Genomic DNA, 16144 nt, shown 5'->3' with positions numbered 1-16144 from the left:
GAAGGTGTGGAGTGAATGAGGTAGGGAACTGCAGAAAGAGAGAAGATGGATTTGTGGTTCAGGCAGTTGAATGCTGCCCTGGAGAACTGGATTCTATCCCTGTCTCTGCTGCAGAGTTTCTGTGTGATGCTGGGCAGGTCACATAAACCAAACTTTTCACAGGTGGCCACTGTGTTTGCCTCGCTTTATGGGTGCACAGTTTCAAACCTGGTGTCTGATTTGCAGAAGTGCTGGGTGCTCACCACTGCACCTGAAGTCAATGGGGGCTGGGCTTTGAACATATTAAGTGTTATACAGTACTAAGGCTATGTCTACATTGTGCACCTTACAACGGTACAGCCATGGCGTTGTAATGCGCACAGCGTAGCCACTCTGTCACCAGGAGAGCGCTCTCCTGACGACAAAATAAAACCACCCCCCAACAAGGGGCGGGAGAGTGTCTCCCACCAATGAAGCACCATCCACACTGGTGCTTTTCGTTGTTAGAACTTTTGTCATTCGGGGGGGGGCGGAGGTTCACATCCCCGAGCGACAAATTTTAACAAAAGAGCAGTTTAGAAAACTCAGGTGCAATGTCTCAAGTTTTGCCCCCTAAATTTAGCGGACACTTTGACAATTTCTGCTTTAATCTCTGTGCCTCAGGTCCCCATCTGTAAAATGGGAATACTGCTACCTTGTTGGGGGTATTGTGAATATAGATTAACTCACGTTTGTGAAGCACTCTGATGGTATGGTGATGAGCGCCATAGAAACGCCCAGGGGATTAACAATTCTGCATTTACTGCATGCCATCCCAACCCTGCACTGAATATGCTCAGTGTGTGGCCCTCATGCCAATGAGGAGAATACAAAATATTAGAGTCAACCATTCGGTGAGCATCGTTCATCCTGTGCACTGAATGAGCAGATGTCCTGTGGACAAATATGCTATTATTTTAATTATAATGCATACACACGGGGTTGAATTAATGCAACCTTAATTTTAGCATTTCCTAACTTTTGAGGGTTTAACTATCTGCAGCTTAAATTTTCTTTTGAAGTAGGTGGTTGGTTTTGTTTTGCTTTTTGTATGCATGATGGATCTACTGTGTGAGATGAATCTATAACTGCTTCAGCAATAACTAACAGTTTTTGCATCTAAAGTACAGTAACCCTAACTGAGTGTGTCAGGTAGAATAGTCCTATTTATCTGGAATCCTGTACAGTTATCTGCCAAATTTCCAATAAAAAGGATTGAAGGAATTGCACTGAGCCTTTGATCCTTGGATCACTGGCCACTTATTACGTTTTTGGCATCTAAAGTGGATTGGAGATTTTTCTTTTGTTTTTCCCAGTCCAGGGTATACTAGCTACTAGTTCTATTTGAAAAGAGACTAACTTTTGAAAGATAAAAATCACAATGATCTGGGGGCCTTTTCTTTTAACTACAAGATTATTAAATCTGTAAATTATGAAGGAATGGCTGAACACACCACTAGTTAATGAGTGGTCAGTTTGACCTTGCTGTCTTAATTTAAAAGGTCCATTTAAAAACCATTATAAGAAAGGACTCATGGTTTTTGTGCTGCCTTAAAGGGACATTATCAGACTTTTAAAATGAACCCATCTCCACAGATATCCCCTTCGGTTAAGAATTTGTCTGGCTTTGTTTTTTATACTATCTGTGTTGCAGTAAATTTAAAATAAAAACAAGCCTGGATTTTTGCATGACATTGTAAATTAATTTGTGTGTGTGAATTAACAGCACATTTGAAAACTGGGTTATTTATAACAGGGGTTTTCATCTCTCCCGCAAGGAATGTTTTTTATTCTAAATAGAATCCTGATGGTAACATCTACTCACTGTAACAACTGTTAAAGCAGGGGAGTTCTAAGGCATTGCAATCTCAAGCATATCCCTTTAAAAAATTTCAACCCCCCCCCCTTCCCCCGGTTTTCCTTACATAAGCAAAAGCAGGACTTTCCATATGGAAGCCAGTGAATAAATCAGATCTGTGTGTTCGCTCTTCAGAGTCCATTTTAAAGGTGACTTTGTTTTAGTTCTTTTTCCTCCAGAGAAAACCTACACAGTGAAACAGAGACCTCCGAGCGTGGCTCACATCTAAATAGAGTATCTTGTGGAGATCCCCTGTTCTGTTTGCCTCAGACAACATCCCTGTGGCTACCACAGCAGTTGATTACTAGTGAAGGTGGTAACCTAGGGAGAGTATTTTGGACTCCTGTGGATTTCAGGGCTCAGACCCTAAGAGGGCTGTACATTTGGGGGGAGGAGGGGGGAATTAATTGCATTGTCCCCTTTTCATCTTCATTTAATGACCTTCCTCATCCATTTTTGTTGTTGTTCCCTGTTCCTCTGCCCCTCGTTATTGTCTGGTTCTTTCCCCCTGCAGATGCTTCCTTGTTCCCTTCTCACATACTCTGATCTCAGGGAGCAGCTCCAGTTCCCTGCTCCTAGAGGAGCAGCTTGAATCAGAGACTGCTGTGTCCCACCCTCCATTTTTACAGTGGCCAGTACAGGTGTTGCAGCTCTTCATTGCAAAGAAGAACCCGGGTGCCGGTAGAAGCACCTGGAAACAGAGGAGGAACCAGCATCATGGCATTGACCAGTTAGCCACAGACCATCAGTAACATAACAGCTCCGGTAACCAAACTTGTTCAACCATCAATCTTTCTTCCCACCAACAGGAAAGTTTTTGTTTGTTTGGGATCTATGCTTTTCTATGACCCTGGTCTACAGTGAAACCACGATCAGCCAGCTGCAGGTATATCACTGTTGTTGCTAGCATAGCTTCCCTGGTCAATGGGGCCAGGGCTTTGTTTTTGGTCTCAGAACCAAGTTACATCACCGCCGTATTAAGAGCATGCAGACTTCTGAAATGCATAATATTGAGAGGATTTAATTGTTTAGTCTTGATCTAATCTGAATAGGAGCAAGGTTACTCCCTTAGGGCTGGATTGTGAGTATACACACAGCCCTGAGCAAGGGGTCGTGCCTATATTGCACCAACCCAGAAATAGCTTCAGCAAGCTTTCTGACAAATATCCCCCTGCATCACTGTTCCTTCTGTTTCTTTTTGCTGCTGGCAGGTGCTAGTTTACTATTATAACGGTCAGTTACTACCCACCAGTAGCTGAAAGCTGTGCTGTGGCACCAATGCTCAGGTGGTGGGTTACTTAAGCCATCTCCCTAATACAATCAATTAAACGGTTGCATGCAAATTAGCTGCAGAGTAAGGGTAGTGATTGGTTTAATGACCTCTGATCACAAAGGTTGAGGATTCTTGGTATGACATAGATACATGCCTTACTGTAGCAGTATTCCATACAGCTGTGACTTGTAAAGTCAAAATGGCTGAGAACTTAGAAATTGGACAGTAACAGACCATAAAACCCAGTGCTCATTCAACCTGGTGATATTCTAACAAAAAGAGCTCTCACCCATGCTTGTAGCAGCTTCCAGCATGTGTCAGTGATGTTTTAGGCTTCAGAGTCACAGAGTGACAATCCTGCAATCCTATTAGAGAGAGTCCACCCTGGGTCAGCTACTCTGCCAGTGAGTGGGGGGGAGGGGGGGCAAGGTTCTGTTTATTCCCCATCCACACCCTCCCCCTTGGTCTAGGAAGGGAGTAAACAGCCCTACTCCTATTTGCCTATGTGCCTGGACCTAAGAACCAGGTCACCCACACAGGGAGGTCCAAATCACAATCACAATCTTGCTCCCACCAGCTTAATTGAAGAGTTTTGGAAAGTAAAACTAAAATTCTACCCCAGACAGGGCTGTCCATACACAGAACTTTAGTGGGGGTTGGGGCAAACTCTGAAACTGAGGACCCCCCTCCATCCAGAAAAATTACCACTGAGGTGAGGTCCCAGCAGGGGAAGGGGAATAGAGCAAGCCTGCCCTGCGCTCACACCACAGTGGTGGCTCCTATCCAGGGTGCTGGGCCTGACTGTCTACTCTGGGGTCACAGTGCCACTCAGGGTTTGCCCGGCCACCCCTCCATCATGAGCAAATTTGAGCATGTGGCATTGCGACCTGCCGTGCAGTGCCACAGGTTTGTGCCATGTTGCAGCACCAGTCAGTTTGGGAGCCCTCTCAAGGGGCTCGGAGCAAACTACCCCTTTCCCCCACTTCTGGGCAGTTTCTGACTACAAGCCAGCATTGCCTGTACTCTCAGGGAAAGGACATCCTTCCTGTCTCTGCCACTCCAGGGACAGTAATGGTGACTCCATCAGAGGTGGAGAGGAGGCAGTGAGGACGGGCCTGAGCCAGCAACCTTCATACATGAGTAGCCAGTCACACTGAACTCTGCCCTTAGCATCCAGACATGTGAACCCAAATGGCTGGTGGAAAAATCATCACTGAAATAACGTAACAGAGTGATTGGTGAGAGGACCTAATGATTAACTTTCCTGAGGTGTATGGAGATGGGATTTGATGATCCAGATCCGGGACAGAGAGACAGTGTTGGGGTGAGAAAGCATTCGCAACACAAGCCCTGCATCCAGCAAAGTCATGGTGAACTAGTGCAGAAAAGAGTCTTACCCGTAGTAAATGCACTTGCCTGCCTTTGCACTCCAGTCCTAAAATATATTGTAATATGCTTTTTAGAAACAGCCAGTGGAGGATACTTGCACACTGTCTATTGCATGCAGGTGAACTGGAGTTCTCTGCACAGGCCCTGATTACTTTATGCAGTGTGAGAGAGCAGGTGTGAACTGGCCTTTCTCATGGCAGCCATCTGTGTTTGCACTTTGGGTCTGACTCTCCTCTCACTCATGCTGGCCTCAGTGGAATTACTCTTGATTGACACCAGTGAGAGATCAGAATCAGGCCCAGTGTCCCCAGGTTAGAGATCCCATCCTTATCCTTAAGGTGTCAGGCATTTCCTGCAGTGGCCTCTAGGTGTGGGACTTGCTTCCCCCTTGAATCCAGCCAAGTCCATATCCCGCCTCTGGTAGAAAGAAGTGTCCTTTTAGACCAGGGGTAGGCAACCTATGGCATGTGTGCCGAAGGCGGCACGTGAGCTGATTTTCAGTGGCACTCTCGCTGCGTGGGTCCTGGCCACCGGTCCGGGGGGCTCTGCATTTTAATTTAATTTTAAATGAAGCTTCTTAAACATTTTTAAAACCTTATTTACTTTACATACAATAGTTTAGTTATATATTATAGACTTATAGAAAGAGACCTTCTAAAAACGTTAAAATGTATTACTGGCACGCGAAACCTTAAATTAGAGTGAATAAATGAAGACTCGGCACACCACTTCTGAAAGGTTGCCGACCCCTGTTTTAGACTGACATGTTGGCCTCTGACTTCTCTCTTCCCCCCTCTTTTTGCACTACGTTCCCTCAGTCACATTCACTGTAATGTTTTACTCTAGGGCACAGCTCCAGGAGCTCTGTGGGTCGAGGTGAGGGGTGCTGTAATTGATGATTATATTCAGTATGTGGTGGCCTCTGCTGGTATTTATTTCACACTTTGCATAAGCCAGTTCACTCCATTGACTTTAGTGATGTTGCATCTGCTTACACCAGGGCTGAATTTGGCCCAGTGACTTGAAATTTCATCACTGAACTGTCGAGAGAAAACAGTCTGACTACAAGAACAAATGTGCTTAAATCACACAATGGCTGGATGTAAGTGGCCTAAAGCAGGAAATTCACAATGAGATCAGTAGCAGCCTAAGTGTTAAATTTCCTTCTTTTCTTAGTTTAAAAAGATTCTTAACATCTAAAAAGAAAAATCAACATGAAAAGTTATAAAACATATCTGATATTACCTGTGTTCCAGGAACAACAGAGAAACAAGGTGGGTGAGGTAATATATTTTATTGGACCAATTTTGGTTGGTGAGAAAACTCCCAGGAAAAATACATGGTTGGTCTGGACCTCAGCTGTGTGAAGTGGTGTAGCTATACCAGTTTATACCACCTGAGGACCTGACCCTCTGTATTTAAGCTTAATGTAAACATTAGGCCTTTCCTTTTCTAAGATCCAATATGATTTCCCTAGTTACATTGTAGTATGACATATTATTTCCCCCTATAAATTTTAATGCCACTTCACAAATCATTATGGTTTAGTGTGTTAATAATTTAAGATGCAAATTTAGTACATTATTATTCATTTCCAATAGCACCTATAATTTGCTAGACATTTTCCAAATGGAAAAGAAGGAACTGCTGCTGTCCCTATTAAGCTACAGCCAGAGAGACCGAGCAGGGGAAGGGGTACAACCAATTAGTAGAGGGCAAGATGGTAATTGGCCACATCATGGGAGCATAAAGTTAACACAGGTTTGGTTGGTTGTTTTTAACCCTCATAACATCACCCCTGGACTGGGTCACAATTCGAGGTTTGTGTCCCGTAGCTGATTTTTCAATCTCTTGTCTTGCTTGAGTTTTTTATTTAACCCTCCCCTCCTCTCCCCCCCCCCTCGCTATTTGTGTCATGGGCTACACATCTGCCAAATTCTGTATCTGTTAACAGAAGCTTCAGGCGAGTCTCATCTTACGTGGGGGTTCCGTTCCGCGGTTAGCGCGTAAAGCAAAAACCGCATATAGTCAAAATTACATTGAGTTGAATGGTGGGCGACATCGCCTGCACTACAGGTACAGTCTTAAAATAGTTATTTTTCTTTTTTGTTTTTGTTTTTGCCAACTGCGCATGTTAAATGCTTGTAAAATGCGATAGACCTGTATTGAATGACACCAGTACAAAAGGAACCCTCACCTCATTTTGTTTTTCATATTTAAAAGTGGCTGAAGTGGGGTTAGACTAGATGACCTCCTGAGGTCTCTTCCAATCCTAATCTATGATTCTAAGTGATGTATATGATGTAAATCACATTCTGCAAAGTGAGCTACAATAGATAGGGTAAGTGCCATCAACGGACACCCCGGCCTTTGTGCTCCTCATAACGGGGAAAGAGGGACTCTAATAGTAGGTGCATCGTTGTCCCTGATCCTTAAATTGGTGGAGCGGTCCTAAATCATGTGGGTGTATCCTCCACGTTTGACCTGCAGGCAAATGAAAACTCCCTCTTTCCGACCAGATTTAATTCTGCTTCACCCTAGGCACCCTGGCTGTGAGCAGCCCCTGACACAACACAGTATGTAAAGCAGGGCCAAGTTTCAACCCTGCACTCAGTTTGGGCTGTGAGGTGTTTTGACCTGTTGCAGGTATGCTAGCATTGCCTCATGACAGTGCATCCTAGCTATGTGTGCATACATGCCTAAGTTATGCATCTCTACACCTCACTATAGATGGAACAGGCTGATACAGTGTATAAAGGGAAGTGTAAGTATAGATAAAACTGCAAAGGCCATGTGAAGACATGGCCAGATTGTACCTAGCTCTGAAAGACAGCGAGGAGGCCTGCCTCTCTGACACTCAGCACCGGTATAGCCTGTCCTGCCACTAAGGACCTTTGACTTGGTGGCTGAGTAGCTGAACCTGCTATATAGCTGTAGGTACAGAATACCAACGTGTCTATCCCTGGAATAGATGGGTGCACGTGAGAGTGTGGCCATTGGTGTGCATGTATGTAAAGGTGCACACATGCACTTGTACATCAGTGTGTGCCAGTATGGGTGTGGGGTGTGCATGGGTGTAGTGTGTGCCCCTACGGGTGTGTGGTGTGCCGGGGTGGGTAGTGTGTGCCAGTATGGGTGTGCATGGGTGTGTGGTGTGTAGGGAGGTATGGTGTGTGTGGTGTGCTGGGGTGGGTAGTGTGTGCCAGTATGGGGGTGTGTGGTGTGTATGGTGGGCAGGGCTGCCCCTGCACACCTGCGATGCGGGTGCACGTGTGTACCTGTCCATAGGGGCGCGCGACACGTGCCAGTACCTGCGCGTGCCGCCCAGACAGCGGGTCCGGCGAAGGGCTCACGCCGGCTCTCCAGCCTGTCAAGCCCCGACGCGGGGGGCGGCCCAGCCCTCCCTCTCCCCGCCCTGACTGGCTCGGGGGCCGGGCTTGCTCCGGCGCTACGGCAGGGCAATGGCCCGGGCTGCCGCCCGTCAGACAGCCGGCCCCGGAGGGGCGGGGGCTCGGGCTCGGCGGGGAGCGGAGCGGCGGGACGGTGCTAGCTGCGCGGTGGCAGCAGCGGCGGCGGCGGCAGCCGGGAGGAGGGAGCCCGCCTGCATCCCCAGGCCAGGTAGGAGAGCGCGGGGGGCAGCAGCGCCCGGAGGTGTGCGGGGCTGGGCGGTGTCTGGCGCACGCTGCCCGGGCAGCCGCTGGGTCCCGAGCTGCTGTCCAGTGACATCTGCCTCTGCAGCTCGTGCCGCCCGGGCTGGGCTGGGCTGGGGGAGCCGGGCTGGTGCCACCCCCGCCGCGGCTCGGGTTCGTCTTTCCCCTGGCGGCCGCTGCCTGGCAGCGGAGCTGAGCCCTCGCGAGCCGCAGTGACCCACAGGCAGCGGATTAGCACGTCGTGAAAGTCAAGAGTTCAGAATCACGCTACATAAACAACCTCCTCGGGGTTATTTGCATGAAAACCACAGCTCTTGTTGTCTGGGCGGTTGCTGTGTGAATGGTTCAACTGAACGGAATCATCCTGAATGAATCGTTCAAAGTGTTTCTTTTCTTTTCCCTGAAATGACTGAAAGGACGAGCAGTGTCACTGGGGAAAAAACAACCAACCAAACAAACCTATGAGCAGTTTTAAAAGCTAAACTCCCCGCTCTCTCCCAAACAGCCCCAGAGCCGTGAAAAGTGCCTTTCCATCCCTGTATTTATGATTCTGTATGGGGAGAAAGTGCTGGCTTACCTTCCTTTTACAATAATACAGGATTTGTTTGACTAAACACCAGGAAACATCTCACTGAGATTGTATTCATTAACCCTTTAGGGTTTCCAGGTTTGCAGTAGCCTCTTCTTTTAAATGACCCACTGGCTAGAATATATGAAGGTACCTGATGTTAGACCACAAGTTTGTAGGGTGTTTTTACCTGTTGTTTCCATTGCTTTAAGAGTTAGAGGGTCAGCTTCCATGCCATTTGACATTCCTTGTGCTGTTTTATGTAGGAGATAAGCAAGGACCCTTCCAGCAGAGGGACACAAATATGCACTATGAGGTTGCAGAGTTTCAGAAACCCAGTACCAGTGCAGCCTTCTTTGAAGCGATTGATAAATGCCAAGTAGTGCCTATGAAGGAACTGCCACAAGTGACTTGTTCCAACACTGGTAAAGCTTTTTTGAATTCTCAGATGTCCTTTAAAATAACTGTCAACAACAGCAGCGACAATACAGAACCGCAGCAAAGTCCACATGAAATGTCAGTGCCGCTGTTAGATCTCATCCCCAAAAGACCAAGCATATTTGAGAGGCTTCCAATCCTTCAGCGGACACAGGAGTTCCGATGTCCTAAAAGCTCCAGAGAGTATTTCCAGCAGCAGAAACATCAAAGCGTGAAGGGTGAGTTATAAAGTGCATGAACCGAACAAACAAACAAAACCCAACACAAATTCATCAATATCAACCTTTTTCTTTCTGGTCTTCAGGATATTTTCAGAAATGTTTCTATAACACTGCAAAATTTTTTTTCTTTCCACCTTTTAAATGCAAGATAATGTAAACCAGACTTTGTCTGCAGATGGACTGCATAGAGTTCTTGATACGTTTCAAGAAAATCTTGAGACCAGCATCCTCTTTAATTTCCTTGAGCAGCCTCTCCTCAGTTTTGGAAAACACACAGGGGATGGTCATTTAAGCTGGGTCTGCTCACTGGGATGAACTGGGCTAGGTCGTCTTATTTCACACTGTTCTTGTGGCTTAAGGTAAATGCTTAGTTGTATTAAATGGTTTCACTGTAATTGTTTGAATTTGTATGTTAGACATTGAGAAGGTGTGATTAACATGTATGTAAGCAGTGAGTTCTCAGATCCAGGATTCCTGATGTCTGAGAGGGATTGTATAAAATCAAATTTTTTTTTTAGTTTAGAAATGCATCTTTTCATCCATCATTCTTAAAGAAGTTAATAACTAATGGCATTATATTTGGTTGGAAGTTGGTTATTTAAACCTGTCCACCTTCTGCTATTTGATTGTGTTAGCTTATCAGGGTTCAATTTTAAAATATTCCACTCTCTAGATAATCCCTAGAGATACATATCTGGTTTCTGAGAGAATACAAGCATCTCATCCATGTTATAATACCACATACCCGGACAGATGTGCATAGATTATTATAGAAAAGACTGCCTTTGCTCTAATGTTCACAAGGTGATTTTTCTTTGTATAAAAACCTACGGAAATGTCCTCTATCTAGCTGATGTAAGATACTTCCCACTAGGAATTGCATCCATTTCTTTCCTTTCTATTGAAAAGTAAAGTAGACTGTTCACACATGGACTAGAAATGTTGTCTTTTGTGAGCTTTTACGTAGGGTAATGGGGCTGGCCACTATATTATTGTTCTGATTATAAATAACCTTTATGTTCTCTAGAGCTTCAGCATTCCCCTTCTGATTAAAGATTTTCCCAAGTTCAGCAAGGGTGAAATTTGTGTCTACTGCACACAGCCCAAATACATGGGATTTGCAACTTCGTTTGGGGATGGGGGGAGTGCACACACGGGGGAGTGCACAGAGCTCTAGCACAGCTATGCTGAAGTTCCCACTACAGGCTGTGGAAAGGACTGCATCCTGCCAGTTTCCCCCCCCCCGCCCCCCCCCCCCCCCGAATCCCCCAGATGCCTGATTTGCCACCAGGCACACCTTTGCTGCTTTCTCAGATTGCCTAAAAGCCCACCCATTTGTTGTCCCACAGCAAGCTGGTGTGGAACTCACTTCTGAGGGGCTCTCAGTCCCCATATGGTTTCCCTACAACCCCCTATCCCCGCTTTGGAATAACAGAAGTTCCACTGTGTGTTGGCGTCCCTGCAGCAGAAAGAAGTGGGTCTGGGGAGAGGGACACACACTCATCTTAACTGATCACACTATCTTCCCTTTCCTCTCCAGTCATCACTGGAGTTTATTCCTGTTTGTAAAGCTTCCAGTTTCTCCATTTAGGGCCCAAGCATACAGATGCTTAAGCAAGTAACCTGTACTACCCACGTGAGCAAAATTATCCACATTTGGGATTGGGGTCTTTGCCATGTTCACCTGGTGCATAATGCTGGCATATTGGATTTTTCCAGGCTGAGTGGTTCAGCTATGCTGTTGGTTAAGACTTTTTAGCATAGACCAGAAGCTGGGGATAGGGGAAATGAAATGTTGTTGCGATAGATTCTCATTGTTCTGAAGTGTCCCTGACTCCAGTGAGCCTTAGTAGAGTATCTGTTTCTTCCGACAAACTACAGTGTGCATTCATTCATCTCAGTCAAATGGAAACTGAAGCAACAGATTATAAATAGTCTTCATGTTATCTAAAGCTGCAGCGTTGTCCTTCTGATTCAAGTTGCGCAGCTTGTGAAGTGACAGCAACTGCACACACACAGTTGTGCATTTTTCCAGTTCTCTTGCTGTGAGCCTCACTCTCTTCCAGTAATAATATTGACATTTCTAAAGCACCCACCGGACACTCCATAAGCAGGGAGATTGCGGTGCTGTTACACCAACAATAGCCTGCTAATAACAAGAGCCACCTTATAAAATTAGATAGTAGAATAATCAAATAATAGACTAAATTGCAATTACAAAAAAAGCCAAATGATGGCAATCTGTAAGCATCCAGACTTTGCCAATAGCCCTGCAAATAGGCTAAAGGTTATAGGAAAAGACAGGTGTATGTGGACATAATGTAAGAAATAACCAAGAAATCAGAATGGGGGGGGGGCGGGACTTCAAATGTACCCTGCAAAGGTTTTCAAGGGAGGAACTGGTGACAGCTTGATTTCAGACCATCACACAGTGGGTCTTCTGCACTTCAGTACTGCATGTGGAATAACTCCCTCTTCAGTCTGGGTTAGATTACAGAGTACGCCTCCTGGTTTAGGTTTATCCCTTTTTGAAGGGTGGGAGCAGGGGGGGAAGGACCCTCTTAACGTGAGCGTAAACCATTTTTATAGTTGTCTGTAAACATTTTGCCAAATGTGGCTTTAATTTTTTTTGTTTAAAAAAAAGATACTGCCCCATTAACAAAAAGCACAGCTTTGAGGCAATTGCAATGAGAAGGAGCAGCCTGCTGTTGCAATGTGCTCTATGTCATTCCTCTGCTGTTGCGTGGTATTAAGTGTTGATGCTGCAAACACTTCCCAAACCTGAACAAGTAGTCTAATTGAACTCAGAGCAACTGGTCATGTGAGTAAAGTTACTCAGGTGTGTAAGTGTTTGCAGCCTGGGGCTGTCTATATTTCAGCAAAAATGCAGACTTAAAAAAAAAAAAAAGGAGCTTAAAATTTGTCCCTTTCTGGCAATGATTTTTATTTTAAATGTGACATTTTGCCCAACCTCTCATTCGGTGTGATTGGCTGTGCTACATGCTGAGCCCTCCTTGTTTTACCTCTGATCTCAGTGGATTGCAAGCTGTAGTATTTGCACCCAAACATTGTTCCCTTAGAGGCACTTGTGGTCCACTGGGCATAGAATAACTGTAATAAAAGGTATGACTTACTTTACAATATTTTCCCGGGGTTATGTGGTTTTGCTGTATTTCATTTACTTTAATGCTATAATATGTGATTTGCAGGGTAGCACGGGGCAAAATAATAACCAGTTACACAAAAAATACTTGAGGTTCGGGTAGGGAAGAAAAATTGCGACAAAGTACATCAAAATCCTGTCCAATATGTCTTAAAAAAAACCCAGTTAAAACAGTTTTGATCATTACAATGAAATGCTCTTTTTTGCAGATTCATGTGATACATTGGATTCATGAGTCATCTGTGTTAACTCATGTCCTGTCCTTTGTGCCGTTAGGGAAAATACTCCCAACTGCACAAACCTTTTCAGGAGCCACTTCAGACAGTTACTTACATTAAGAGACAATAAAGTAGTTTAGTCTTCAGTATTTGGTCACTTCCTTGATGAGGGTCATAATTATATGATTATTTACGCAGAGCCACAATTAACATAATGCTCTATACTAGCAAACTTGCACGTAAAAAAGAAAACAAGGGACCAGTACTTGTGATACCTTACTCGTGTAAGTAATCTGATGACTACCGTGGGGCTATCTTTCCTGGATAATTAAAGATTTGCAGGACTGGGACAAAAGGCATAAGGTGGTGCAATATAACTAACCCAGTTATTATACAATATATTAGATATACTGATTGTTCTTATTGGGCCTGATCCTGTAACCCTCCCTCAGATGAATGATCATCATTTACCCAAATAGTCCCATTGAAGAGAATGAGATTACTTGCATGATTAAGAATTACTCATCTGAGTTTGGTGGGTTGCAGTTTTGGTCCCATTTTGAATGACAATCTCCATATTTACTCAATTTTATATATAGTACACAGGGGTGTTCTTTATCACCTCATTCTGGTTCCCATACAAACCCAGCCCACTTCACATTTTGGGAGCATCGTAGTTTTGAATAATCTCTTACAATTAAATCTTTTAGATGTTCTCTTTTTTGTTTTGTTTTGGGGTTTTTTATGTGAATAATGCATAATATAACATAACTCTCCTATTTTTTATTTTATTTTATTTTTTCCCCTCCTTCCTGGAAAAAAGGGGAGAAACTGCAGCTGAAATCACATTTGCTTTAGGTCATTTTAGTAAATCTTATTTTTTTTCTCAAATTAGCTAAAACTGTTATACGTTCCCAAAAGAGAAAATAAGTTTTCAGTTATTTTCTGCAGAAGGAAATTCCTTTGTGGTTTGTGTCTTGAGATTGGAAGTCACTGAATCGAATGTGCCCCTTTCATAGATTTCTAAATGCTATTGCACCGTTTAAAAAAAAAAAAAAAAAAGGTGGATCTAATTGCATCCAGTATTTAGGATTGCATTTTTTATCTAGGGATGCTTAATGAAACACAGAATAATTGGCAAATAAAAAACAAAAGAACTAACTACCAATATGTTACAAAAAGGCATACAGCATCTATAATGTAAAAGCATAGAGCTTTCTGGTTTAGAAATAAATGAGCTGTTAGAAAGATGATAGTAGTAGATATCATTTTGCAATTATATATGATAATGAGATGTAATTATTTCAATCAGAAAAAAATGAACCTGATAATTAAAATTATACATTTTATAACCTCTTGTGTTCTACTTGAAGGATGGATTTAAATGATTACTTTACTTTATTATGGCTTTAAAATTTTATATTGACACATGGAATGAAAACTAGATTTACAATGTATTCTGTTAAATGGGGTGAGAGGGAAATTATTGTATTTTATTGTAAACTAAAAGACAGTTAATTTAGGACTTCAATTCTGCAAGTACGAGTTACTTTACTCTTGTGAGTCATCCTATTGACCTAATACTCAAACTGTTCTAAATTACTCAATTCTTAAATAGATCTAAATGGCTGTTCCCATTTTAGGGTCCAATCCTGCAAACACCTGCACACGAGGTGTGTGCTGAATGGTTTTTAGTAGATTTAAAACCATGTTATAGAACTGTTGAAAGATGATGTTTGTAAAACTGCTGAACTTGGAAAGAAATGTGCATGTAGATGTCTTTTTTGCAAGAATGCACAAGCTGATTTTATGCGTATTCAGTCATAAGGGGGCTCTGAATAAACTCTGACAGTTATTCCATAGGCTGTGAGAATACTTAAAACTATTAAATGTACCCCTCTTTGACAAATTCAAATGGGAAATAAAGTGTAAATGTTAAGAATGCAGGTAAATAACCATTGGAACAATTTACCCAGGGTTATGGTGAATTCTCTATCACTTAAAATTTTTAAATCAAGATTGGATGTTTTTGTAGAAGTTATGCGGCAGGAATTATTTTGGGAATGCTATGGCCTGTGTTATACAGGAGGTCAGGCTAGATGATCACAAAGGTGCCTTCTGGCCTTGGAAACTATGAATAGTACTTTTCTTCTACAGAAAGATTCACTTCCTTAACAATGAGCAAAGATGTGCAGTAGGTTGCTATTTAATTGTATAGGGTGAAATCCTGGCTCCATTGAAGTCAATGGAAGGTTTGCTATTGATTTTGATGGGGGTCAGTATTTCAGCCATAATAGTATTGTAGATATACCCTATGCTGTCAAGCGTGCTGAACAAGTATCAGCCCTTACATTAAATATGTCGGTAAACTTGGAAGTGAAATAATCAGGGGAATGTGTCTGTGGCAGATTTAGGATATTGTAGGTTAACTTCCATGTTTGATCAATATTACGATTACAAAATAAATATTGTAGAAATGTGAATATACCTCTGTTTTAGAGCTTTTTTGAAACACGCTTAAAGATGCTGACTGGGCAATTAGAGAGGGATTATGGATGCAAACTGCTGCATTTCATACTCCAGGTTTCTATCAGTACATGTCAACAGACCAGAGAAGTCACGCAATCCGGCAATCGTTTCACAGTGTACGGTAACTCCTTTTAATATAGGGCTGGTTTGTTTACTTTATTTGTCAGCCTCAAAACTTTATTTCCCAGCACACTGATGCAACTTATAAATACAAAAAAAAAGAAAAAGAAAAAAAAAAAAGCTTGGATCAAAAGCAGGGGTGGTGTTTGCTAATTCTCATACAGTGTAATCTTACCCTAGAAATCTGAAAACAAGAGCAAAGATGTGTTTCTGAATATGACACAGCTGTTACCTCGTATCCCGAAAATCCTGAACATTGGAATGAAGTGGACAAAATGACTGGTTGAAGCACTAAAATGGCAGGAATAATTTTCAATGTGGCATGTTAAAATCAAAGACCATTTCATCTAAATTCAATTCCAATTCTACCTTTCAGTTTCAACTTTGAAGAATAGTTGCCAAGAATTTTTTTTTCTCTCCACTGTACTTTAAGGCATTCAGTATGTGAAACCCCAGAGGGTATCTCCTGCTTTCTGTTTGCAGAATCCATGCTTCACTGGTAACCTGGCACAAGGATTTTTTTTCTTTACTATGGTTAATTTAGGTTTATGAAATGATTATTCATCACTGATGATTATTGGGAAAAGTGAGTTGCCAGAGCTGCTATAGAAAATAGACCCACATTCTGACTTTTAGCTTTTCAAATTCTGCCTTTTAGAAGTTGGGAATTGCAAGAACTTACATATTCAGATCGTCAAA

The 16144-nt window shown here is 43.1% G+C and overlaps 1 protein-coding gene across 1 annotated transcript in view; it reads left to right on the top strand.

The window, feature by feature from the left end:
* The first annotated feature begins 7999 nt into the window (after positions 1 to 7999).
* Positions 8000 to 16144, top strand: part of GLIS1 (GLIS family zinc finger 1) — a 287901-nt gene continuing 279756 nt past the window's right edge. Inside the window, exons 1-2 of the mRNA XM_065409869.1 lie at positions 8000 to 8156; positions 9023 to 9412. Of these exons, the coding sequence (XP_065265941.1) occupies positions 8000 to 8156; positions 9023 to 9412 (547 nt within the window). The remainder of the gene's footprint in view (positions 8157 to 9022; positions 9413 to 16144) is intronic.

The sequence above is a fragment of the Emys orbicularis genome, chromosome 8 (assembly GCF_028017835.1).
Source record: "Emys orbicularis isolate rEmyOrb1 chromosome 8, rEmyOrb1.hap1, whole genome shotgun sequence".
Lineage (NCBI taxonomy): Eukaryota > Metazoa > Chordata > Testudines > Emydidae > Emys > Emys orbicularis.
Note: the sequence above shows the minus strand (reverse complement) of the source record. Positions and strands in the feature narration are given on the sequence as shown.